The 27,813-nt window shown below is 41.5% G+C and overlaps 1 protein-coding gene across 2 annotated transcripts in view; it reads left to right on the top strand.

Annotated features, from left to right (window-relative positions):
• NBAS (NBAS subunit of NRZ tethering complex) overlaps nucleotides 1-27,813 on the top strand; it is a 269,220-nt gene that overhangs the window by 182,830 nt on the left and 58,577 nt on the right. For both annotated transcript variants that reach the window (XM_019751941.2, XM_074331709.1), the window contains 4 exons: nucleotides 1,283-1,512; nucleotides 5,550-5,660; nucleotides 14,538-14,788; nucleotides 15,953-16,287. In XM_019751941.2, the coding sequence (XP_019607500.2) occupies nucleotides 1,283-1,512; nucleotides 5,550-5,660; nucleotides 14,538-14,788; nucleotides 15,953-16,287 (927 nt within the window). The remainder of the gene's footprint in view (nucleotides 1-1,282; nucleotides 1,513-5,549; nucleotides 5,661-14,537; nucleotides 14,789-15,952; nucleotides 16,288-27,813) is intronic.

Genomic DNA, 27,813 nt, shown 5'->3' with positions numbered 1-27,813 from the left:
AGCATTCTTGGAGGAAAGTGTCACATCTTAGTATGTCACCTGATATGTAATAGGTGTAATAGGTGTACCAAAAATACTTGTTGAGTGATGGTCTTCAGCTTCCTTTGGAGAGTTAGTTTTCAAACCCAGGTCTTTTGACTTGAGTTACGTATCCATGGTTTTTGAGAGTGGGGCTCTCTGTGTGTGTGTGGGGGGAATTAAGTATAATAAGGTTGACTTTTTGTCAAACCCACCTGCTGGAATCGAAGACTTCTTTAATTGGTTTTTATTGGTTCTCCCAAATTGCTCTTCAGTAAGATCAACAGAGAGAACGTAAGGTTCGCTTTGATAACACAGACCCGACATTGACAAATTCCTGTGTAGTCGAGTAGTAGCTTACACATTAGAAATACTGCCTGTTTACTATCCTGAGGTACATTGCTGAGAACCAAAGGTAGGTTCTGGAGTTTTTCCCTAGTTTGCTTGTGTTAAAATATATATCCTGCCTTCCCAGAAATTGGACATGATTGAGTTAATGTTCAAGTTTCAGGCTCCCAGAATAATTCTCAAATCATGGCTAAGCGGCTGTTGCTTCATTGAAACTCAAACCAACGTTAATGTAAATAAATGTGTCCAGTTAATCACTCATTTTTCTTTCCTGTCAGCTGTTAGATTCTGGGTTTTGTTCTATCTGAATAATTTTACTGTTGTTAGAGAAGCTGCTGAGAATTATATAGTGATATCCCATTGAGCCCCAAATTGAGCAGAGTGAAAAGTGGTTGGCTGCTTTCTTACGCAACTGGAAGTATTTATGATTTCAGGGTTTCGAGACTGGGCTTTTTCCTAACTCATCCCTGGAGAAAACACTCCTCAGCTGTCGGGGCATTATTAGTGGGGTTATTGAGCTGCAGCTCTGTTACTGAGAACACTTAGCTGCTCCAAAGAAAATTTATCCAGGGGCCGTGACGATGAAAACTACTTCCAGGGTGAATTATGATCAATGATCAGGTAATTGGGGAACAAATCTAATATAGGTTGATAGTAGTTGAAAAAGCAAGGATATATTCTTTTTTAAGTGGGTAGAGGTTTTTAAGATGGAAGAAGAACAGAGCAGGCATCTAGAAACCTGCTTCTTGACTCAGATCTGTGTCCTGTCTTTGTGGTCTGTGAACTGTATTCTCTCTGCAGTTGACTCCTGGGGGCAGTTGTGACCCTCAAGTGGCAACAGTGTGAATGGCCAAACCAGGGCCCAGTAGACATGGTCTTGTACCTGTTACTATTTTTGTTGTTGTTGTTGTTACAGGCTGATCCTAAAGAGCTAATCCAGATGGTCAGCAGGCACGTGACTCGATATGGGTACGAAGCGTGGCCCGAGGACATCGTTTCCCTGACCAAGCAGTTACACTACTACAATGAGCGCCTCCTGGACTTCACGCAGGCCCAGGTCCTCCAGGGCCTGGGGAAGGGTGTGCACGTGCAGCGGTTCACGGCAGACGACCAGTATAAGAGGGAGACGATCCTCGGTCTGGCTGAGTAAGGAGTACCTTTGTCTCCTAAAGGAGTGCATGTAAAATGGGACAGAACAACTGAATTATCAGCGCTAGTAATCACAGTCCTGTGAAGATGTACATTCATTGTTTCTATAAATAGGGCTTTCTCCTGCTTCTTCCCATCATGTGATGGTTGTGTGTGTTTTCCCCAGTGGATCAGTAGATGCAGACCACATCTTGAGCCTGCAGATTTAAATAAAAGGAATGGAATTATTATTATTATTTTTTAAAGTTTCCCATGATTTTGGGAAATGGAACAGATAAAGTTTCCCATGATTTCGATAGCCTGATACCAAGGTCATGACCATGTTAGAGGCAATAGGGTGTGATCAGGGGTGAAAACTGTGAAACTTGCCAAAGAAATTTAAGACCAAGATGGCCTATCATTCCTGGCTGAAAAATCTCAGTTTTCAAAGTGTATAGCAGTTGAATTTCTTTAGTATGTTAAAATTTAGATAGCGTTGACCTAATACTAGAGGAAGGACCAGTGTTTTGGGTTTAAGGCACCTCCCTCTCGCCTGGGTTTCTAGAGAAAGGAGAGCTAAGCAGCTCTCGCAGCCTCTCTTGTGAGAGGCCAGTAGCAGTTTCCCTTTTGCCCCCTGTCCCTAAGCCCTTTCAAGAGAAGAGCAAGCCCTTGTTTGAGAAGGCAGAGCAGACCAAGGCCCAGTGGAAAGGGTTCCTTTCTTCGTATGGAAGGCCCTTGGTTTTAATATGGGTCTCCATTTTTTATTTTTGATCCAATGAGTTCAGATCAAATGAGAATTCCTTACATGTCAGAAGGTGGGCAAGTGTGTTCAGTCACAATGGTTATTAAATTGAGGTGTTTGTTTTTAATACTTGAATTTGTCGAGTGCTCACTGTGGGCTAGGAACTGTGCTAGGCGCTCTGTAAACTTAGAAACATCTGCTAATCCTCAAAGATAACCCTATGACATAAATGTGATCCCCGTTTTATCATTGAAGACTGTGAGGTTCAGGGATTTTAAGTAGCAGGCCCCAGTTTATATAGGTGGTTAGGCTCACAACTGTGATTGGAACCTCGACCCGTCACGTATCAGAGCCGCCATGTGTTCTCCACAACACCACGTGCTGCCTCTGCACTGCTGGTCACGTTCCCGAGGCAGCACCAGCATGCAACTCACTCTGGGCTTTCAGCCTTTGAAACCAAGGTTCAGTTGTGCCTACATTTAATGGTTATTCCTCTCTCCTAATAAGTTACTTTAAAATAACAAAGATAACCCTGATTGTGGTAGTGGCATATGTTATTTTTCGTCATTATTGTTTAAATCTTTGAGAAAGTGGCAAAGTAGCCTTGGCAGTCTGTAATGATTTTATATTAGCCTGGGCTTCTTTCTTACTAAAAGACACTGCAAATTCTCTTTAGAGCAAGGTAGGGAATAGAGAGAGCAAAAAGACAGTCGAAATAACCTCTAGCTAGACTCTATTAGTGAGAGAAATGTGGCGTGTTGTTTCCCCTCTGTCTTCCTGAGAGTTCCTGATTTCATAGTCACTTAATGTCCATTTTGAAAGGGACCAAAGAGATCATTTAATCCATCCTCCTCATTTTTTTGGAAGTGGAATCTGAGAACCAGACAGCATTAAAGAGTAGTTGAAGGTCACAAAGCCAGGAGTTGAACGTGGGCTTCTTATTTCTAAGTCCAGTGGACTTCTCCTTTGGCCGTTTTGTAATCCTTGGTGCCATATGCATGGTTTCTTAGATGAGGGCTGTTACGCAAAATAAAAGTTTATAAGATAAGGCATGCCAACAGCATCAGTTACGTTTTGCTGGGGTTCTTGCCCTTTTCTGTGTTTTTAGCTAGCATGTGCTATTTGAAGTATGTCCTAGAGGACAAATATATGCTTTGATAAATGTATAATAGCATCTTCTCCGCAATCTGTTGCTTAGAAGAGTACCGTGTTTCCCTGAAAATAAGACCTACCCTGAAAATAAGCCCCAGTTAAGATCATCAGCCAGATGGACGCATTTAGTACATTATGACGATGTTCTAGAAAAAGATGTACTTGAATAAATGTAGATCGTTGTACATGAAAAAAATAAGACATCCCCTGAAAATAAGCCCTACTGCGTCTTTTGGAGCAAAAATTAATATAAGACCCGGTCTTATTTTCGGGGAAATATGGTATACAGTGGTCTTTGGATGGCTTGTTTAAAATGTCTTGAGGTCACCATCGGTTTTCTGAGTTAGCAGTTCCGATTAGGAGATGGGATTTCAGTGTCTCACATATAAGAATCCGTGAAGGACCTGCTTGGTTCTGTTCTGCAGCTCTACCTTCAGTTGTACGTAATATGACCATTCTTTATATTCTTACTCATTGTATATCCATTTCAATGGCAGGCATTTTCTGTAAGTGTGTTATATCTGCCTTTTGTTGTCTGCATATTTTAGATAATGCATTCTCTGCGGTTAGCCAGGGTAACTTAGAAGAGGGTGTAATGTAGGTGGGTTTCTTCCCACTTTGTCAGGTGGTAGGGTAGCATACTTAATGAGCATGAACCTCGTGCCAAGCAGTGTGCCACACTCCCATGATGGGAAGGGTGCATTGCTCGCGGCCCCTGCTCTCTAGGAATTCTCATTCCATCACGTGGATATAGGTACTCAATACATATTTTAAGAAATAGGTTTTAATTGACCTAATAATCCCTGAGTTCACAGACTTAATCCAACCCTTGGCCTCGTTTTTATAGTCCAGGAGCAAAGGATGATTTTTACGTTTTTGAAGGTATGTGGAAAAACAGTAACAGAGCAATAAAAAGAAGAATATGCGACAGAAACTGGCAGCAAAGCCTAAAAGATTTACTGCCTGGCCCTTTACAGAAAACGCTTGCTAACTCCCGGCGAATCAGACATATAAATGTCCTGGTTTCCGTATGGGGCTAATACAGTCTCAACAGTGTTACTTAGTAATAACAGATACTTCATTCCTGCTGCTGTGGCTTCGCCCACCATTCTTCCAACCAAGAAATCCATCCTTACAACTCTACTTCTGGGAAATCGAGGTCCTCAAATAGTCATTCCAAAATGGCCTTAATGTGGGTGCTCTGGTCAGAATTCCTTATATGCCTAGGGACTCTCAAATTGAGCGACGCCATTCCACTGGCCTCCATTGCTTGTAGGGTAACATCCAGGTCCCTCAGCAGACCTGAGGACACCCATTCCCAGTTGTGACACCCCGCTCGCCTCTCCACCTGGAGCCCATGGATCTCTTTCCCTCTTCACCACCTCTGCTTAGTTCATGATTGTTTCTCTATCCTTCAGTCTTCACGTCACGTTGGTCACTCTTTTGTCTATTCTCACAGTGTTTTCCAATCTTCTCTTTAGCATTCCCACCCTTGCATTTAATTACTGGTTCACATTTCACATCCTCCACTAGGCTGTGAGGCCTCGAGAAAAATCTTGTTTGTTTCACAGCCTAAGCAGCTAACAGTACCTGGCATGATGTGAAAAACATAAAAATTTGTTGAGTGATGAACTGTGCTTTCTCAAATATCTACCCATAGGCCAGGAATGCATTTCCTTTGCACTAGTTTTTGACTGTAGGCTCTAGTTTTCAAGACTACATTTTTTTTTTTTACCTCAGCACATTTTTGACTGGATAATTCTTTGTTGTGGGTGCTGTTCTGTGCCTTGCAGCATGTTTAGCAGTATCCCCGACTTCTGCCCACTGCATGCCAATAGCACTCTCCTCCCCCTCCCCCTCTGTGCCAATCAAAAATGTCTTCAGACATTGTCACATGTCCCCTGAAGGATGAAGTCACCCTCGGTTGAGAACCACTAGCTGAGACAGACAATTCCTTGGTCAGTTGCAATGCACCACAGTGACACAGGGGCATCAGAACTTCTGGAAGTGCTTCCCCTGAGTGACCGAGACACAGCTCCCTAAGGACCATGCTGGCTGCACCCCTCGGCTGGAGAGCAATCCTGACGAACCTTTTCTTTGCCAAGTAAGGTGATGTGTTTCTCTTCTCTCCCTTCCCTGGGGCTGATGGACCTTCTCGAAGAACACTTGAGGAAAACGTCTACAGCATTGCTCTTTCTCTGGCACAGCGTTACAGTATCTCCCGTTGGGAAGTTTTTATGACCCATTTGGAGTTCTTATTCGCCGACAGTGGGTAAGCACACAATTCCTGTGTAAGTTTATGTCCATGTCTTTCTTTACAGAGTCTCTTCTAGAAGGATCATGAAGTTATAAAGTACAATTTCACTTTTCCTTTTCAGCTATAGTAGACCAGTAGCTTTGTACGTTCTCTCTCTATTCATCTCTGATACACCAATATTCTAACAATAGTCTGCTCTTTTTTTTTGCTTTTCAGTAATCATAGTCCTGAATTAGGTATTATACTGTAATACTCATTCATTTATTCAGAGGTTTTTAATTGAAAATCTATTTTGTGCTAGACACTAGATACTAGGGTTACAATAGTCAGCAAAAGCAGGCATCCCAGCTGTCGTAGAACTTTTAGTCTAGTGTGGGAGGCAGATTGCTACTGACTAATGACACAAGTAAATGGGGAAGGAAGACTGACAGGTACCACGTAAAAGAGCCCAAGTGAGGGATTTGGCATTCTTAGGGAAGGTTCTTCTGAGTAAATAACTCTTGAGCTGAGACCGAAATATTGTTTTGAAATTAACCTACACTACAGGGGGAGAAGGGAACCGTTTGCTAGGGAAATTCAACAGTTAAGTGCACAAGCTCTGACAGGAAGGAACACGATGCATCCGAGGGCCCATCAGATGGACAGTGTGGGTGAGGCCCCGAGAGTCAGAGAAGCATAGGGTGAGATGGGCCGTGGAAATGCCGAGAAGCCAGAACACGCAGCAGGACTATGCAGGCCCTGTTAAGGGCTGTGGGCTTTCCCCTAGGAGTAATAGGAAGCTATTTAAAGGGTTTGGTAAAGGAAAGGTAAATAATCTGATCAGATTACGTACTTTAATTGTTTAGTGAGGCAGCATTGAATAGTGTCAAATTGTGCTGAACTGTCAAGAAATGCTTAAAATTTAGCATCTTTAATTTTTGTTAATTACTTTGAAATTTTAACATCTACGTTTTAAGTATTTATGAAATTGTTACATGGGTGATGGTGTTATCGATGATAAGTATGCATTGGCTTCGTCATTTTTGAGGCACAATAATATGTTCACATATAAATGGTTCTTACGATGTGTACATCGGCATAAAAATATCCTGGCATTTTATTAAATACCTTTTCCTTTAGTTGAATAAAAAGGTGTCACATAAAAGGGTGTCATAGCTGTACAAACAGGATGCGGCAATAGTCTCTGAATATATTATAAATTATCAAGCAATTAAGTAACGTGCAAGACTGTTCAGAGTACATCATTATACCTGATAGCGGGGTGATTATGCAGCCGCTTAGCAATTACAAGAGCAGGAAATCATTACCTCCTGGTGTCATTACTTCTGAGTGACAAAACATCCACTATTGATTTAGCCAGTGGTGTTTGGTGCTCCCTGTTCCTTACTTAAAAGAGAGTAGGTTGCCTTGCTATTCAATCAAACTTGGTAACACAGGTATTAGAACTATCAGCCTCGTTACTGTAGTAGAGATTGCCCAACGCTGCCTTGTTGAGTCAATGTTGGAAGTTAATAGGTCAGAGTCATAAGAAAAATAATGTTGTTTGCCTTAGGGGTTTGTTTTACTATTCTATTAAAAAGTCGTTTTCCCCCGAAGTGGATTTCCCTATAATTTGATGTTCTCCTTCCTCTTGGGTGAATTTGGAGATAGTCCCTGGCTCAGCACACGGACAGACAGGATTGGGTGAGGCAGCATTTATGCAATAGAGCATCAGCTTTCAGCTCAGGATAGCTGCATCAATTGCTAACCGTGTCTGCCCCTAGCCCTGGGTCCCTGCCCGGGGTAGTTCACTCCTCTTTTTCCTTAACTCCAAGGTGCAGTAAAAGCTACATGACTTCATGGGAGAATATCAGACCTATAGTACCCGACATGATCTGTGCTTCATTAACTCTTTTGCTGTGACGTTCGGATATGTTTTCCTGTGGCTTGCACTATCTATTTGATGCCACTTAGTATGCTTTGAGTATTTTTTGCTAAAGTTCAATGTAATGGTAAATTTATTACCATATAACAAATTTTAAAAATAAAAATAATGTCATTTATGTACAAAGCAGCTCAAAATGTTATTAAATGCATAAACTAGTCAAAATGGTAATTTTTCATTTTTTGTGGATTTTTGACACATTTTGGGAAAAAAATACTTGAAATCAACGGAGTGAAAGACTTTTAATAATGGCAGTTATTTTTGGAATTTCACTCCTGTACGAAAGAGAATTCTCATAAACACCCATACTTGGGTTCTGGTTTTCCTTTATTCCCTCACTTTTCCTCCTCCTCCTCCTCCTCTTCCTCCTCCTCCTCCTCCTCTTCCTCCTCCTCCTCCTGTTTTAAACAGCAGTGATGGTTTTGAGCGGCCATGGGTGCCTGGAGTCGCTTCCAGCTGGCAGACACTGGTTCGCCTGGGGCATGCTCAGCTCCCAAGCTCAGGGCTGATTTATCACTGGTTGTCAGCAGCCATCGTCACCTCTGGGCTCTTCTGGACACTTGGGTGGATCTTCGACACAATACTGATTAGCAGCATACCCGTGGCCTAGTGGACAGGGCACAGGTTTTGGAGTCAAACAGTATTCCAAGATCCAAATCTACTGCCTGTAATCCCACCAACGTAGGATTGAGCACATCTCTTAATCCTCCCAAGTCAGTCTTCCCAGTTTTCGGGACCATTAGCCTTACCTTGCAGGTTTGCGCAGATTAGGGAGAATCTGTGGAAGGGCGATACCTGGTGGCTGTGTAGTGCCGTGGCCATTATTCCTGTTACTGTTCTTGTCAGTCCTGCTGACTCCATGAGTGTCTTTAAGTTTTGGACTCAGGGTCATTTTGAAATGCCAGAGATGCTTCGAACAGATGGAATAGTACTAGATTTTTTACAGTATCTTTGTGTTCTAAGCAGAGGTTTAAATGCTGAACAAGACAGATATATCCTTTCCCTCATGGAGCTTATATTCTAATAGACCTCCCCCCACCCGACACACACATATATATACACACTTCAAAACAGCCAAAAAATAAATTGCTAGTCGTAGTAAGTACAATAAAGGAAATGCACGAGTAGCAGATAGGGGAAGCCTTTCTGTGTAGGTGCCAAGAGCTCACTGTTGAAAGACTGAAAGAAAAGGCATTCCAGGCAGGGGAACGGGTTCTGGGGCGGGAAGGTGGTTGGCGTTTCTGAGTGAACTGAAGGAAGACCCTCATGGCTGGCGCCATGAACAAAGGGCAAGTGACTGGAGACCAGAGCTACCTTTGACTGGCAGCCTCAGTAACTCTCTCCATCTTTCCCTTCTTATTGAAACAGCAGAGCTGAAGGCCAAACATCCTGCACTTTATTTCACACTAATATCCACCCTTTAGTCACATGTGATTTCCCAGGTGATTTTGCCTGGGTGGCACAGGTCATGATACCATCTTCTCTGTTGGTTAGTTTATACTGTCTCTTTCAGACCCACGGGTACGGTCGCCTGCCATAGGGACTCTGACAGGGCTATTTTCCATATCAGTTTGTATTCTCTGGTAGATTCTTTTGGTCTCAGATACAAGGATGGATAAGAGCAAGTTATAACCGTGGGCAGGTCAATAAACTATGATGCGTCTACCTTTCTCAGAATTGAAACAGAAGGTACACAGACTGCATGCCTGGGGGTTGCTGTTGCTCATAGTCTGGTTTGTGTCCAGATTGCCACATTGTAAAGGATGGAGTTCTGGCCGTCTCTTCCGTCTCCTCCTCCCGTAAAGAAGCCTGGCTTAGCTGAGAAGTTAGTGTCAGAAGGATTAGTGTGCGGAGAGAGGATGTCAGGGAGGTTAGCTTATTAAAAGTATGCCATAATATTGGAAACTAAAATAAAATTCCAGAACAGGAATGATCCTTAGAGTAGGAGGGGTGAATGCAGATATTCAGGTCATGGGACTGACACGCTTGTTAAAATTGAGCTACAGATTTGATTTTCATTTTTCTTTGGGTCTACGGGGAAAAGAGAACTTAACCAAGATTATGATTTGTATTGTGCTTAAGACAAAAATCTGCCAATCCTAACAAATGGGAGAACTAATTACTACCATTCCCAAAATAGAAGGGATTCCTTCCAGATACCTGCCTCCTTCCTTTCCACGTTGTGACTCTTCAGGCCTGTTCCCCCCAGTAGTCACGGGCTCCTGACACTGACATAAGACGTAAGCAGGAAGATGTATTTTGTTCCAGCTGGTGGAACGAGCTCAGGCTTTGAATTGTGCAAATCTGGGTTCAGACTCTGGCTCTGTGACTTACTTCTCGTGTGTTCTTGGTAGACAAGTTGATAGATCCCTCTACACCTAAGTTTCCTCCTCTGCAAAAGGAGTATTCTTAATTCATGTTGCAGAACTGCAATGACATTTAAGAGATTTATACAAAATACCTAACGTGTAGCAGGTGCTCTGGAGGAAAAACACGTAGTTGCTATTGTTAGTTATGGAAACAGGCCCGATTTACTGGTCTATCCTATCACCACCAGTAGCCTAATATCACACATCTGGTGTTTGAACAAGTGTTTTCCAAGTCAGTATAGATACTAATGAGAAGATACCTGTTTTGGGCAAATAGAATCATGACGTAGTGCTTAGCATGTAATCAGTGCTCAGTAGATGATGCTGATTACTATTCCTGTCCTCTGGTGTCTCTTAGAATATTTTTTTTATAGAGGTAATAATATGAGTGTGTATAAACCAATCAGAATTGACATTTTACGATAAATTAAAAGGTGTAAGGGGTCAGGAGACAAAGGAGACAAAGCCCATTCCCATGGCCTGACACTCTGTTCACACATGGCATTCCTCAGAGGTGCTCACTGAGTATTCGTGAGACAAGAGCTAGACTCTGAGATACTTATTATTGATCCTCTCATCAGGTGTCTATTTGGTTTCCAAAGATACTTGACCAAAATGTTGGCAACACTGAAAATGGCCATGATTATTTGGACCACAGTTTCCTTGCATAATCACATATTCAGCTGTTAGGGAGCATGTGGACAAGTCTGCCACCACGTTCATTCTGAGGCATCCGTGTGGTGAATACTTGGCACTGTTTCCCTCTGGTCAGAGTAGTTGCCACTGAGCGGGGAGAACTGGCTCTTTCCACAGGAATCAGGGGTGGGGCCCTGTTCACCCAGGATCGTGGTTACCAGTTTGGATTCACATATCTTCAAGCTTTGAGGGTTATTCTTTGGGGGAAATGCCTGGACGTTACTGCCTCTGAACGTGCGAGCCCCTGTCCCCATCCTTTGTTCTCTCTTCAGCCTTTCCAAGCCGCCCTCTCCCATTCCCTCACCCTCCTCCCATCTGTCTCCCTCTCCCCTCCTAAGTATTCCTTTTAGTGAGCTAATGGAATTGTAGTATCACTCAATCTGAGACTGGGTAAAGAAATACATATTTAAATAAATTTGTTTTCCTAGATGAATATAAGTCCTTTCAGTACATGCTGTTCTTGAATTACATTTCTGGGTGATTGGCAGCTTGAAGCTATTCCAGAACACATTAATCATGGACTTAGCACTCATAGTTTATTCCTTGTGCATCGACTGCAGCTACAGCTACTTTTTTCCTGTAATCTCTGAAATTTAATATGCGCGTGTGTGCGTGCATACGTGTATGTACATATATATATATATCGGGAGTGTCAAAGAAAGTATACAAGTGGACACTTTGGTCAACGTTGCCCAAGCAGTAGTTCACCATAATCAGAAGTGTCTGGACACTGATGGTAACTTTTTTGAGCACCTCTTGTATTTGCAGAAGTCAAATGTGACTTGTATTCGTCTTTGGTTATCGGTATATATTATTACAATTTTAATACAGTATTCCTTTCTTAAAATGTGTATACATTTTTGGCACCCCCTGTATATATTATACATACATATGGTGCTTTATAGCCAAATTTTGATGAAAGAAAAACATTCAAATGGTTTCTAAGGGTAGTCATTAATTTGATTAGTGAAAAGTCCACAGAGGTTTCACCATATCTCTTGCTAACTCAATTGAATGTGGGCTCTTTGGAATTGTTTTCTAAACAGAGATTTCATTTCTTGTTCCAAAGGGAAGATAGCAGCTTCTTTCAATGGAGACTATCAAAATGGGTTATTGATGACTGGCATCTATAAAAGATCTTAGCACATTGTAGTTTACTGAAGAGGGAGGTTTTGGTATTTATCATTGTCACTAAAGGTATTCTGCTATCTCTCTTGACAAGATAATTAGGTAAAATTGCACATCCGGCAAACTGAATTGTAGGCGTAGAAGAATAAGTGGGTGGGCGAGGGAGCAAGTAAAGTTGATTGAGGGAGACTGTGTTCAGGAGCAAGTCAAACACAGACGAAGTTGAACTTAAGATTTAGTCACTTTCTGCCCATTTGGTAGATGAGTCTTTCTTGAATAGTTTCTCTTGAATACGCTGTTAGGAATGAGGTATGACAAGAGAACTCTTTCAGAACTCTTTCTGGGAGAGACAACTATTGTCTGTGTAGCGGAGAGAATCCTGGTTTTGAAATGGTGGTGATTGTGGGCTTCATGCATCAATGCCTGTTCTGTGATCATGTGAGCAGAGTCACACTGGGTCCAGGCACATCTGGACGCTCGGTCTTAGGCAAGTCACTTAACCTCTCTGACTGGCAGTTGCTCATCCATTGGTTGTTAATGCCCTGGACTTAACTGGCCACCATAGTAACCAGCATAGACGGCAAGTTTGTGTCCCTCCTCCACTGGGCATGTTATTCTCCCTGCAAAGCTGTCAGTAGGAGTCATCTTGATGCGGTTACTCGGTTTCCTATGTACTTCTTCTCCACACTGTTTTCAGACTTCATTTTGCAAATTATGAAGGAGAATCGGAAATTCTGTGAGTTACTTTTATCTACCACTGTGTGTACAGTATCTTGCACAGATGACGTTGCGCATGTTGAGTAGTCATAGTCTCAGGAATATAACCATCCATTATACTCACTGTTTCTTGTACAGGCCCTGTGCTTTCGTGTCTTGATACTTTTGTTCATCATACTAGGTTGGTGCAAAAGTGATTGCGGGTTTTGCAGTTGTTTTTAACCTTTTAGACCGTAATTACTTGTGCACCAACCTAATATTATTTTCGCTTCATTCCTTTCTGCAATGCCAAGCTCAGGTACTTCTTTTCTTAAGCTTTGTGTTATTGTTTGTATCTACCGCTTCTGAAGTCACAGCTTTAGCAATCCTCCCTTTGATGGGAATATAATGGTGGCCCCTATGTCATTATTTTGCATTGTTTTTTAATTTTAAGTATTTATAACTCAGTTAGATTTTTCAAACCGCTGGACGAGAGCTCGATATTGTCAGTCTTTATCCCCTCCCCGGTGCTGAGCACAGTGTCTTGTCCTTAGGGGGCAGAAACACTTCAGTTTCTGTTTACCCACCCATCAGTTTGGCATTCAGAAGACACACATTCAGTGTTTCCTTTGTGCCACACACTGGTGCTTGGTACTGAGAAACTCAAGATAAAGAAGATGTCATATCATCTTTGCCATCAAGTGGTACATAGTCTAGTGAGGGAGACAGACAAGGTAATATGTCGTTAAAGCCTGTTCTGAGAACTGGAATAGAAGGAGACTCAGAGGATACAGTCAGACATGTTTATAGACCAGACGTTTTTTATAGATTGGGATATTTTGCGTAATTTTAAAATTGTGTCATAATAGAAAAACAGCATTTCTGTTGAAGTGAAAGTTAAAAGAGCGTTTTTAAATTACTGCATATTTTGACTTTGTAGATTGCTGCTGTAATCCCAAGTATTACCACTCGCTCATAGAGATTTTAAAACATAATTTGTATTAGCTTTATCTACATAAACCAAAAACATGTCTTGGCACTTTTTAAAAGTGGGGATGCCAATAAACGGGCTATCATCTTTCAAAGGAGTTGCTGTGAAACTACGTGAAATCTAACTCCAATACTGCCGGAGGTCTCACCTATTCCCCTCAGATCCTCTCGTTGCTACTGCTACGAGCCCTGGAAACTGGGTATTTCTATTAATGCTGCCTGAAGGCTGCCTGAAGAACTGTTAAAATTAGAACGTTCGAAACCCATCCTGCCTGGGGCATTCGGATTACATTGGACTGGAGGCTCTGTGTTCTGTCCAGGGAGCAGCACAAAACCAAAATTAAGCCCTCCTCTTCACCCCCCCGCCGCCAAATACAAACTGGTTAACCAAACAAAACTCCTTAAAATATTTTTTCAACAGTTTCACCTTAAATAATGTTTTTATTTATTTTTATTATAAAGACATTTAAGTCAAGATGAAAATAGTAAGATAAGTGTTTTATTCAAGTGGCATTCATTACTACATATGATTCAAGAAAAAGTGCAAGTATCTGTTCTTTCTGATTGTAATTCTGTTTGAACGCCGTATCAAATTTGGGTCTATCCAGTATCAATTCAAGACTCGTGGATGTAAAATGTATGCCTGAACTTGGGGATTGTTTCTCCCCTCACAGAATCCTAAATTCCTGAAAGAATTAAGTTGTTTACATTTCTAGAATGAAGCTCCCATTTAAAATTGTTTCTTGTGACATGAATAAATAATGCATAGTGGAAGCTGACAGATCTGGTTCATTTCCTGGCTATGAAGCGTTGGGCAACTCTCCCAACTGCTGAAATGTGAAGTAATGCCGACTGCCCAGGGTTTCCGTAGCCCTGGAAGAGACAACATGAAAATTGTATTATAGGAGGCGTTTAACATATTTGTTTCCCTTTATATCAACTACCTGCGTCCTGGTGTTTACCTTCTTTTTTAGGTAGGAGGAAGGGACTTGTAAGAAGTAGCCTTTACTCCTGGATTAAAAAAAAAAAAGCATGTTGTTTAATAAAGGAACCACATTTTAACGTAGTTTCTTTGTCTCTTAATTTCAGTTTGTCCACAGTAGAAATTGAAAATCGAGCCCAAGCCCTTCATCTCTTTGAGACTTTGAAGACTGATCCCGAAGGCTTTCACAAGCACATGGTGAAGTATATTTACCCCACTATTGGTGGCTTTGATCATGAAAGGCTGCTGTATTATTTCACTCTTCTGGAAAGCTCCGGCTGTGTGGATTTGGGGAAATACGCCATTAAACCGGAAACCCACATTCGGCTGCTGAAGAAATTTAAGGTAGTTGCATCAGGTAAGACAGTAATTCCCCTGTGAAACTCATTCTTGAAATTAAATCTAGGAATTTATTTTCTGTCCACAGTCACGTTCGTGCACTGTGGCTGACATAGATCTGAAACCACAGGGTTTTGATGCTAATCGACTTTAGTTACTGTCTTTCCAACTCCTTCACTTTTAGTTGAGGGAATTAAATACCAGAGAAACTGAGAAACCTATTGAAAGTCACACAGCAATTTATTTTTTTATTTATTTTTATTTTTTTATTTTATTTTATTTTATTTTTTTATTAAATTTATTGGGGTGACAATTGTTAGTAAAATTACATAGATTTCAGGTGTACAATTCTGTATTACATCAGCTATAAATCCCATTGCACACAGCGATTTATAACAGACCTGGCACTAACGTCTGAAGTTTTGGACTCCAGAGGTTGTTTTCTTTCTCCCACTGGTTATATTTTATCTATGTAAATGGCAAGGCTGAGCTACTTTGCAACAGGCGATTGGGCAGAATTGCACTTCAGTGGGGCCTGTATGTTTAAAAGCACATGTGGAGCCCTTTAAAAGAAGATCCCTTGATTGTTTGAATGGGTCTGTGTATCTTTGTGCTCATTGCTAAGAAATAAAACACATTAATACCTCTCAAGTCTGATGATACTTTATAACTTACAGGATACTTTCAAATCTATATTTAATATTCATAACAATTATGAGGATTTACTTCAGTGTGCCAGTGGTTTACTGAGTAACCAGATTAGACACTGGGCTAGACACAGAGGGCAAGGAGTACAATTCACTTCTGCCTTGAAGCTGCTGCTGAGATGCCAGGTGAATAGCAAATGAGTATAATGCTGTTTGGTGAGTGCACTGATTGAGGGAAACCTAGGTGCCCTGGAGAGACTGACGAGGTGAGTAGACATTGCCACCTCCAGCGTACAGGTGAGGAAGCTGGGGCTCCCAGAACCTGGGCGCTCTGTCTGGGATTGCACCACTGGTTAAGCTGCAGGCCAGGCCCAGAACTCAGATCTTCCGATCTGTCTAATGGACAACTAAATTATTTGCCATAGCTAAATTGGTAGATAAATCTTTTTATTCAGCCATACAGAAGGCTCTGTGTGTGTTTGAGTTTCTGTCCATTCATGTTGGAATGAACTATTTTTTTTCTTTTCTTTCCATAGGTCTTAATTACAAAAAACTGACAGAGGAAAACATGAATCCTCTTGAAGCCCTGGAGCCAGTTCTTTCAAGTCAAAATGTCTTATCTATTTCCAAACTTGTTCCCAAGATCCCTGATAAGGATGGACGCATGCTTTCCCCAAGCTCTCTGTACACTGTCTGGTTGCAGAAGTTGTTCTGGACTGGAGACCCTCACCTCATGAAACAGGCCCCGGACTCCTCGTCTGAGTGGCTTCATGCCTACGAGGTCTGCACGAAGTACTTTGATCGGCTCCGCCCCGGCGACCTCATCACTGTGCTGGATGCAATTACATTTTCTCCAAAAGCCGTGAGCAAGGTAACCAAAAGGATAGTTTAATGTAGGTGGAGCATTGTAGAAGAAATGAAAAGTGCTCTTTCATTCTGTAGCTTTTGTTTTTATTTCCTTTCTTGAAATGGGGAGTACTTACATGTGTGGCATTTTAGTTTTTTTGCTGGGCATGAGGTGTTTTAATTGGGATATCATTTTCCTCTATCACAGATGTGCAAGCAGTCTAAATCAGATGTGACTTCTAATTTATACGTACACTTAGTACGTGTTATAGTTCTCATAACATGTCGTTTTGTAGTAAATGCTCCATCCTGTTCTTCCAGTTGAAAGTGCAAAGCGCCTCCAGTTACCTACATTCATAGCCAGGCTATCGGCTTAGCTGTGATGAAACTGAGCCCTTCAGAACTTCCCCATGAATAGGACATAATATACGAGGTGCTGACAGAACTCTCCACGGGAGTCTGTGTCGCGTTCTCCAGTGTCTACTCAATGCCTGGGTCTGGGCCCTTTAACTGGATTCTCATTCCCTCTCTAGGTCCTTCCACAATGTATGGTTTTACTCAGAATAGGTGATGTGGGTCCTTTTCCTCTCTTCTCGCGCTCTCACCTCGATAGCACTTTTAAGTGTAAACTTCCCACTGGTGGACACGGCATTCTGTCCTAGAAAATCTCTCAGCCTCTGGTCTCAGCGGCTGAACTCTGCTGCCTTCGGAACTTCCGTTTTACCTTCTCTTCCCATCTTTGCTGCTTGCCTTCTCTTTCTCCCAAGTTGGCGGGTCTGCCTAGTACCCCTTCTAAGAATTTTTATTATAGCTAATATCCTAAAAATGGAGTATAAAGGCTGTGAATTCAAGTCATTCATTTGGAAATTGGCACAGACTGTGGGGAATGCTAGTTTTAACTAACTCGCTATATGAAGAGTTGTGGGTAACCCAGGACTTCATTTCCTTATTGCAAATGAGGTAATTTAGTTAATGAGTTGGTTTTCAATTTTACAACCACTGCTGCAAAAAAAGAGACAATGATTTCTGTGGTTTTTAAGGAAGAAAATACGGATGATTTTAAAGGGAGGTAGCATGATACATTTCAAAAGAGCACAAGTTTGGAGTCACAGAAACCTGGCTTTGAACTTTGAACCTGCCCCTTTTCAGCTCTGTGGTTTAGCCTCAGAGATCTCTGTTGGACTTCTGCCTCCTTGAGGCAGAGGCTATGGCAGAATAATCCCTGAAATAGATATTATGACTCTGATTTTAATAGGTCAGGAAACTGAAGTTCAACAAAGTTACTTTTGTAATGGAGGAGCCACAGTTTGAAGTCAGGAAGACGTATTCCAGGGCCTTTGCTCTTAACCATTGAACTGCGCTGTGTCTAAGAAGTCATGGAACAAGCAAGCAGCTAGAGTCTTGGGCTCTGGAGCCATTCTAGGAACCATGGGAGAGCGGGGGCACCAGAGAGCCCCAAGCATCTTCAGTCTGAGCAGTGTGGCCTGTTGTGGGTTTGTCCAGAGCTGGGCTGAGTCTACATGAGGAAGGTGGGGCAGGATTCAGTCTCTAAGACCTAGACCGAGAAGAGGTCCAAAGTCCAAGTCTGTACTAGCAATGTAAGAAGCCTGTGTATTAGAGGGAAGGAGGATAGTTGAACCAAATGGTGAGTTGAAATCCGAGGAAATGGCTGTAGAGCTGGGCCTGCAAACTGGCCCAAAGAGCTAGACAAGCAGACAGACCAGCCAGGAAGACGGAGAGGCCTTCACTCTCGGGCCATTTCCCTCCCCTCAGGCTGAAGGAGGATTTAAATGTTTTATACGAGGGCAGGAACAAAGTCTAGCACGACCAGCCAAGGCCACACGCTAATCGTGAACCTGTGTCTGGAGGTGGGCAGACAGTTCTAGACTTTCCAGGAGCCATTATTTACTCAGGATTAAACTGAAGCATCAGATGGTAGAGTTACAGTTGTTACTTATAATGTTTCAAGTCAGATGACTAGATTACAGCACATTCTCATTACCTTCTTGATCTCAGACGGTTAAGATGTCCTCCGATCACCTGAAATGTATGTGACACAGTCGTTTGTGCATATATGTGCATTTTTTTCTGAGGAAAAGATGCATTGCTGACCCAGTGAGGATTGAGTCAGTTAATTATGGTATTGCCCTCTCTTCGTTCAGGTGGTACAGTCCTCAGCAAAATATTCTTTTGCTGTAAACTATCGCAAGAGGTATTTTTCTGCTCCATCAGGTTAAGCTATAGAAAAGTGAGACAGATACGTTTGAAATTGACTTTACATCTTTGGTCTAGCTTTGTAGTTTTCCTCATTTTATTAATTGGCAACCTTTTAGTTTTTCATTCAGAGAGGAAAAGTATGACGTTTAGATACAATACATGTTAGAAATCACACAATGCTGTCCGAGATTGAGAGAGGGAGGGAGAGAGGGGGAGAGAGAGAGAATAAAACTGAAACTGCAGAGCAATCTGCACATGTCAGAGAACACATTTGGAAAAGGAAATGCAGTTGGACTTGGCCAAATTTGCAAAATCCCAGATGTTCCCACAGCTTGTACATGATGTTAAAAATGTAGAATAAGTGTATATCCCTCATACGGAGTGTGCAGTTTTCAAATATACACCCACATTTGATTTGGAACCAAACTCTTGGAAATAACTGGTGATTTAATTCCAGAAAGCATCACAAGAAGAGTAAGCAGCTGTGCAGATAGTAAGATTGAGAGAGGAATATCCCCAAGGCTCGCATGTAGTACCCATTCGTGCTAGAATAAGCCAGGGAAGGCTCTTTGGCCTCGTGATAATAGCTCTTCACTTGCCATTTGCATTAACAAATTCATAGAAATTCTGGGCGAAATATTCACAAAATGGTATTATGTCATGTAGTCAGAGACTGAATTTGCATTATATTGGAGGCGATGAATATGCAGAAGGGAAAAAATACAAATAGTTAAAGTGCATTGGTTCCAATTCTAAATTGTTTCCTTGGGTAGAGTCAGGTTAGAGTTACTTTCTTATTGCTTCTCCAATTCAGTAGTTAGAAACATTTTTGTAGAAGGGACAGGGAACAAGTTAGTGGGTTAGAAATCCAGGAACGTGGTCAGAGAAGCCGAAAGGCTGGTCAGCACACCAGGTGCATGATTCAGACCTGATGTGGTTGGGGGCGGGGCAGTTTATGAACAGGCCCAGCCTTTGTGTTTTGTACTTCACACTCGCCTGCAGTTGTTGGCATAACTACATCCACAAATAAGGACGTGGAAGATACCCCTCTCGCTTATGAAATGCTGCCCAGAAGTTTGCGGGATCCTTCTTTAAAAACCCCAGGTACCCACAGAATTAGAAGAGGCCTTCTGGTATCCTGCCCAGTGCTTCGCATCCTGGAATTAGCTAGGCTTTAACCACCCTCGCCCCACCCCACACGCGCTGTCTGTTTCAGCTCCCAGGGTTTCTGATGGGAGTACCCTGCCTCCTTTGGATTAGAGCAGCAAAACATTTGAGAACCTCTTATCTAGTTTGGCCTCTGACTTTCAAACATCATTTCTATTGATAATTAAGCTACTACCCCATACACACACACACACACACACACACACACGGCATCATTCTTTGGGGTCCTATCGTTCCCACTTTTTGGCTCTGCCTTCTGGAGCTATGGAAACAGCATGAGGGAATCTCATTCTCATATTCTTTTTTTTGTCTCTCTTTTTTAACAGTTTATAAAACTCTTATTTAAAGTTTAATTTTCTTTGCCAGACATGCCAATGTTAAACTGACAGCTATAAATTAAAGCTATATAGACAATAGGTATAAGTAATATAGAACAAGTTAAGAATATTTATTTTTAAAAATTATGTACTTTCTTAATTCCTGTGTGTTTTGCAATAGGAGTAATAGGGACTTTGTTTTCTTAGAAAATATAGTAACATGTAAGTTAGTGAAGATACAACCAGAACACTAAATTAAGGATAAAATTTTCAGAATGGGGCATAGGTAAATTTTATTTGGCTTTATTCAAAATTTGTTCATTATTACACCATGCAACTTTTTTCTGGAAAGGATGAAAAATGTTTTGTTTATCATTGCTAGGTTGTATTTTGTGCAGTAAAGAGAAAATCCTTTGGTTCATTCTCATATTCTGACTATTTAAATTCATGGAATAAGCTACTGTTTTCTCCCTTATCCTATTATCCAGACTATTTGACATAAAAATATGGAAGAATAAATTTATCTTAAAAAGCATATGACCTAAAAATAAGAGTTATTTCCTAAGTTTAAGTCTCAGTCAAAAGGCCGCATTCTAGCTGTAACTTTGGGGTCTTCACAGTGCTAATACTGTATTTTAACCAAGGATGGCAGCACATTTTTCACCATAATGAGCAATCAGTGTCTGAATCCTGTGTAAACATGCTTAGATAATGCGTATTACCTAATTTTGTGACTTACTGATGCATCAGTCAAATGCATATTACGTAGACTCAGGTGGAGTCGCACTTGAGGCTTTAACTCTGTGTCCTATGCAGTATTAGTCGGCATCAGTGACATTAAGATGTAAAAAACATTATTGTAAGAAACTTAGCATGAAGTTTTTTTTCTTTACAGTAAAATTATTATAATTGAGAATTACACTCCTCATGAAATTAGAAATTCTCGGAGGATAGGGATGGCACCTTTTATCTCTAATTCTTCAGTTCCTAGCCCTGTAGAAGCACATACTTCTTAAGTGGTCGTTTAATTAATTATTGTAGATTGGTGATTCTTTAACCTTTTGATTTCCAGCTGCCTTAACCTTCTTAAAATTACTGATGACCCTAAAGAGCTTTTGTTTATTAAGTTTATAGCCATTGATAACATATTAGAAATTAAAACCAAGACATTTCAGAAATATTTAATTCATTTAAAGCTACCAATAATAGACCCATTCTAAGTTGACATGAATGGCATAGTTTAATGGGAAATACACTTTCAAAAGAAAAAACATAAATGAGAGGGTGACATCATTTTAGATTTACGTGTCTGGCTTAATAGGACACAGCTGGACTCTTGTATTTGTTTCTGCATTCAGTCTTTGTTGTTTTGCCTGAAGTCAGTGAAGGAAATCCAGCCTTCCACAGATATGGGGTTAGAAAGGGAGGGGTTCTTCAGAAGCCTGTAATTTTGGGTATTCTCTGATATTAAACTGAAACTCAACAAGTGATAGATGCTCAAAGACGAGTTGTAACGTGGACTCTGAAATCATATCGTTGAAGTTTTTGTACATTAAAATCATTGGTCTGAATTACACTTTGAATGGCTCTTGTCGCCATGTATGGTTTGAAATAGAATTCATTAGGTATTTGGACAGTAGTGGTCTGCTGAGTTAGAGACCATCCAAATGTGACACGTTGCACTGTACAATGTCAACAAAGGCACGTATATTAATATGGACACCTGTCTCAGCAGAGGAGTCTTTCATATCTGGAAGCTGTCAGGCTCCCCGCGGTGGATACAAGTTTACCAAAATTCTAATTTTTCTCCTGAAAGGTCAAATTTTATCATTGGCAGTAAATATAATGAGTTGTTTTCCTTGAAATGGCAGGCTCACTTTGTTCTCTTTAGAGGAAATATCTGCCAAATACCTGAATAACCATAGTTTGTCTATTGTTCTTTCAAGCAGTGATGGTTATACATGCAAAAAGCGGTCATTTCAGCCCATAATTCAGACAATCACACAGATGCCTTTTCCTTATTAAACTTGTGTATGTGGTGAAGAACTTCATGTGTATATAACTGAGTTCCTCATATAGAATATTAAAAACATGTGCACTCGATGGTTGAGATTTGATAAAGTTAATAATTTTTACTTTTTCCAGAACATTCTTAAGTGAAACTGCCAGTGAAGAGCACACTGACTCAGTAGTTTGATGCCACCCCCTTGATTTGTGCTAAGATCCCGTATTTTCATCCACCATTTTAAAATCATCATGCAAATATCAATACAGTGAAAAAAAGATAGATAATAAAAGATAATGTCATAAAAATAATACTGACTTTGCAGACCCTTTGAAAGAGTCTTGGACTCTTATAGTTTGCGGACCACACTTTGAGAACAACTGTCAGAGGTTATTATTTCCAAAACCACAGCCATCTTTGATGCCCACATGAAAGATCACTTCAGCTTCCTACCTGTTTATAATACAAATAAAAATAATGACGACGTGTTTTGGTTAGTGCATAATGGATTGTCTTAAAATTTAAGTTCCTTGAAATAGATTAATTCCTAATCAGTTTTCCAGATATAGAAGTGCTATAAACAGTTTAATATAATATGGAATATGTATTGGGTAATGAATGTCGTTATAACCATCCTTTGAATTTATGAACTGTGCAATATTTGTTTTTTTCCTACAAATTTTAGTCTTTATAATTTTTTAACTAACGCATTTATCAAGCCTAACGAGATTTCTCTGGGAGAGATGCGTAAGAAAGGAGAAGGGGCTTGGGGTAAGGGTGCGGTAACTGAGGGCCCCTCCGTAAACCTTGTGTTCTTGGCTCTCGTCCAGGCCAGGATGTCACACCAGAGAAGAGGTGATTCTTCTGGGGCCTGTTTGTAGGAGGGTCTAAGGGTGACGCTTAATCTTCGTTCCTCCCATCGTCACCAACACCCACGTTTAAAATGTAGAAAGAGGAAATATCAGCAGGAAATAAATGTTAACTGTTGCTAGAAGAGCTAGAGTCGGAGAGTAGCCTGAGGTAGCCCAGGGGTCTCTCTCTCACACCCACACTTGTTTGAAACTTGACCAGTTAGAGCTGCTCCAGAAAGTAATTGTCTCAAGAAGCCGAGAATGAGGGAATCCTCTGATAGGCAGGCTGCAGACGGGGAGGTCACACGGCACACGGCCCTGGGGGCAGTTCTCATCGGGGGAGAGTAGGGGTGAGAGGGCGGGGGTGCTGAAATGTCCCTTCTGCAGTGTTCTGTGTCTTGGGAGTGGAAGTGTTCCGCCCAACGTGGAAAGCTGAGGAGTGAGCCATGGGCTTCTGGTCCTGTAACTGATGGGGGTGAATAATGGAGCCTCTTGCCCACGAGGGGAGAGAGGAGCCCGGGGTGTGTGAGGACCGGGGCCTGATACTCCCACTTCATGAGGCCGTTCCCCTCACACCTGCGTGTCTTACAGTGTGTCCGCCTGAGCGTGGTCCCGGCCATTCAGCCTCTGCTTCCAGAAAGCTCTGAAATAGTTCAGAAGAGCACACTCTCTGACTCCCTGGAGACAAGGCTGAAAATTCACTCTCGTCTGTTTCCTACTTAGATTTCACCCAACTGGATGGACAATTAAAACTCATGAGAAGTTAAGCTAGGAGCTTACATGAGAGGAGAAAATATGCCCAGTATTACAGACCAGCCACTTTAAAATGGCCCCAACTTAAATTCCCATTATTAAATTCTCAGGGGGAAACTGACATCCTAAAAATCAAATCGTCTTGCCCTTTTAGTTTAAAATTCAATTAAGTCAAAATCACAAACTCATAAATTCAGCAAAGGGAAGGCCAGAGATTGTTTTTCCTGCTTCCTATCCTGTCTTAGCCAGAGTGGCCTGAGGAGGGTGTCTGGGCAGTAGCAGGTTTTGCCGCAGAATACGCCTTCTTTCATGTGAGTAGTGGCGCCTCTTCAGCAGATCTGAAGGTAAATCAATTCCTCCTCAAGTTTTTCATGCAGCTCATTTTTAAAAAATCGGAAAGAATAGAAAACAATAAAATTATATCAGCATCTGCTTCCTAGCCATGCAGTTTAGAAACTCAAACAAATCACCATCCCTAAAATAGTTCGCCAAGCCAAACGGCTTCTAGACTCCTGTTCTTTGTTCCATCCAAACACACATTCCTCACTCAAGAGGAAAAGCGTGGAAGTGGCCTGGTGGGGTGGCAGGAAGGAACTTGGACAGAGAGAACCTCGCTGGGTTGAGCTTTGCCAGCGTATCAGGTCAGCCCAGTTGTGCAGAGATTGGTTGAGAAAGTCCTATCAGAGGTTAACTGTGACGTCTGTTCACCATGAAGGAAGGAGCATTTCCATCCATACTCTTTCCTCTCCGAGTCGGGTTTATTTCATCCGCCCCCGTCTGTAGTCACTCTGCCTTCCTAATGTCCGTTTCTCCATTCAAGCCAGTTCCTTCCAGTTCTCCCCTCAGTGCCTGCTGCCACTGTCGTTTTTGCTGTGGAATCCCACGTGTCTCCGACGCCTGTTTCCTGGGGGAGGTCGGCCACCCATGCCCACATTGTTCTAGCTGAGAACCACCCTCGTGGATCTCTCAGCTGAAATCAGTATGGATGTTTCTGAAACCTGCATCCCTACCCTGAAGACCTAGAGAGGACCACTGCCTCTGCCTGGTGCCCAACCTGAAGCTTTTGTTTGTGCTACACCGTGGAAATGTACACATTTCTAGGGGAAGCACAATAAGTAATATCCCATCTCCCCAAGGTAGGATTAGCCAAGAGATAGAAGAATCAGACAGATGGTAATCAAAATAGTTTTGTCGTTAGAGCTGGATTGCCGAGTGTGGCTGGATTGCCTGCACCAGCCTTCCTCATCCTGCTCCTGGTGCCAGAACTGCAGACTGCTTTGCCAAGCACATGGTCGGATCTGCAGAGCGTGCGTGCGTGCTTTCTCAGGAGGGCTTCCTGCTGTGCGCTTTCCACTCATGGAACCCAGAGACGTGGGTGCCCAATACAACTATAATGCGAACCCCAATGGGAATTTGAAATTTTCTAGTGGCCAAATTTGAAAAAGTAAAGCAAAATAGCTGAAATTGTCCTAAATATTGTCATTTCAACATCTAATCACTATAAAATATATTAATGCTACTTTTTTCTTTTTTTAGACTCTTTGAAGTCTAGTGTGTACTTACAGCACATGTAGCTCCGACTAGTCACCTTTCAAATGTCACATGAATATATTAGACACATATGCCTCTGTGAAATCCAAGTCTGGGTCTGACCCACGAATGTTTACCACTGGAGGGACCAGAGCGTAAGTGTGCTCTCCTCCCAGTCAGGCAACTCAGAAAGAAAGAGAAGACAAGCCACACACAGTCACTTTCTTCTCCCCTGATACAGTGTCACCAGATATCACGCCTCCTCTCCTGAGGACTGAAAAGGTGAAGAGAGTAGAAGTTACCTTCTTGGTCCGTAGGGGAACTTCTGTCTGAGGGGCCAAAGGGGGAGAAAATGGTTCCTTCCACATGCACCCACATGCTGTCACGCCAACGATAAATGATAAGACCTTAGATAACTTTCTGTCATCCACAGAAATCACTGTCCATGCTATATAGTAATGGTAGCAATAGCTGCCATTTCTTGTTCACTGTTACAGACCAGGCATCCACTCAACACCACCTTATCTCTAGAAGTCATCCCAACAGCTCTGCAACATAGAAATGAGTAAACTGAAGGTTAGAGGTTATTTGTTCAAGGTCAGAAGCACATTAGTAGCTGAGCTAGAATTCCACTCCCAGTCTTACCTGCTCAGTGTTAAAGGTTTTCAGCAAATGATAATCCTGTTTTTCCTTAGACAGCAGCCCACTGTTTTTTGAAGCAACCCATTCATTTATTGGATACATTTGTTTGTTATTTTTATATGTTGCCCACATCTGCCTCCTTGATCTGTCCTCCTGTCAGTAACAACAAAGAAAGAGAGCCGCCTCCTCCTCGCCATGACTGCTCTTTGGATAATTGACTAAATTATACCAGTCCTTAGTTTACCCTAGGGGTTCACTCCTGGTGCTGTACATTCTATGGGTGTGGACAACTGTATAATGACATGTATTCATTTTTCCATCATGTAATATAATACAGAATATTTTCAGTGCCCTAAAAATCCTCTGTACTCTGCCTGTTCACCTTCTACCCCCAACCCCTGGCAACCACTGATCTTTTTACTATCTCCATAGTTTTGTCTCTTCCAGAATGTTATATGTATGTATAGTTGGGATTGTACATTATGTTGTCTTTTCAGATTGGCTTTTTTTTTTACTTAGTAATATACATTTAAGGTTCCTCCCCATGTCTTTGAATGGCTTGTTGGTTCATTTCTCTAGTGAAGAATAATATTCCATTGTCTGGATGGACCACCATTTATTTATCCATTAACCTACTGAAGGACATCTTGGTCACTTCCAAGTTATGACAAGTATGAACCGAGGTGCTATAAACATTCATGTGCCGCTTTTTATGAGGACACACGTTTTCAATTCCTTTGGTAAATAGCAAGGAGTCCAGTTGCTATTTTGTATGGTAAGAGTGTGTTTAGTTTTGAATGAAACCACCAAGCTGTCTTTCAAGGTGAGTGTGCCATTCTGCATTCTCAGCAGCAATGACTGAGAGTTCCTGTTGCTTCAAATCTTTGCCAGCATTTCATGTCATTATTGTTTCACATTTTGGTTCTCATAACGTTACTAGGTGTGTAGTGGTATCTCGTTTTTTTAATTTGCATTTTCCTAAGGATGTGTGATGTGGAGCATTTTACATATGCTTACTTGCCATCTGTATATCTTCTTTGGTGAGGTGTCTTTTGCGGTCTTTGGCTCGTTTTTTAATCTGGTTGTCTTGTTTTTTAAATTGTTTTAAGAGTTCTTTGTATATTTTGTCCTTTGTATAACAGTCCTTTATGAAATGTCTTTTAAAAATATCTTCTTCCAGTCTGTGGCTTGTCTCTTTCTCTTGACGTTGTCTTTCATGGAGCAAAAGTTTTTAATTTTAATAAAGTATAGCCATCAATTATTTCTTTCATAGGTTGTGACTTTGGTTTTGTATCTAAAAGCTCATAGACATATCTAAGGTCATCTAGATTTTTCTCTTATGTAATCTTCTAGGACTTTTATAGTTTTGTGTTTTACATTTAGGTCTTTGGTCCATTTCAAGTTAAATTTTGTGAAGGTGTAAAATCTGTCTAGATGCATTTTTTTTTTTTTTTTGCATGTGGATGTCCAGTTGTTCCAGCACCATTTGTTGAAAAGACTGTCTTTGCTCCATTGTATTTCCTTTGTTCTTTTGTCAAAGACCAGTTGGAGATATATATATATATATCCATCTCAGCGAGCAAGGCTTCCCAGACAACTGACAAATTGTGACATGAATGTGTGAACCTCTCACTGTGGCTCCCCCACCTTTCCACTCACACTTACTTGTGTTAAAATTTCCCCAGAGAGGACCCCTTTTGGTTGCGTATCACTGTCCCGTGTAGGGCAGCCTCAGAGGGCAGAGAGTGGGACAGGTCATTGTCCAGCCTCTGTATGGCTGCCTCTGGCTGCACAGCCCCTGAGCCATGAGCCGTGCTCAGGTTCTGAAGAGGTTTGTTGCCAAGCAGATAAGCTATTTTAATGGGCTCCTTCTGGCTGCTTTCTCAGAGGATGGTGGATAGAAGAGGTTGGACAATTAAGTTTGCAAACTTGTTGCAACGATGTTGCTAACCTTTATTGATATCAGAGGGATTATTCATTATGAATTTGTACCGACTGGACAAACAGTTAACCACTTTTACTATTTGGAAGTGCTGAAAAGGCTGTGTGAAAAAGTTAGACGACCTGAA

Source organism: Rhinolophus sinicus, linkage group LG05, assembly GCF_036562045.2.
Source record: "Rhinolophus sinicus isolate RSC01 linkage group LG05, ASM3656204v1, whole genome shotgun sequence".
NCBI classification, from domain to species: domain Eukaryota; kingdom Metazoa; phylum Chordata; class Mammalia; order Chiroptera; family Rhinolophidae; genus Rhinolophus; species Rhinolophus sinicus.
Note: the sequence above shows the minus strand (reverse complement) of the source record. Positions and strands in the feature narration are given on the sequence as shown.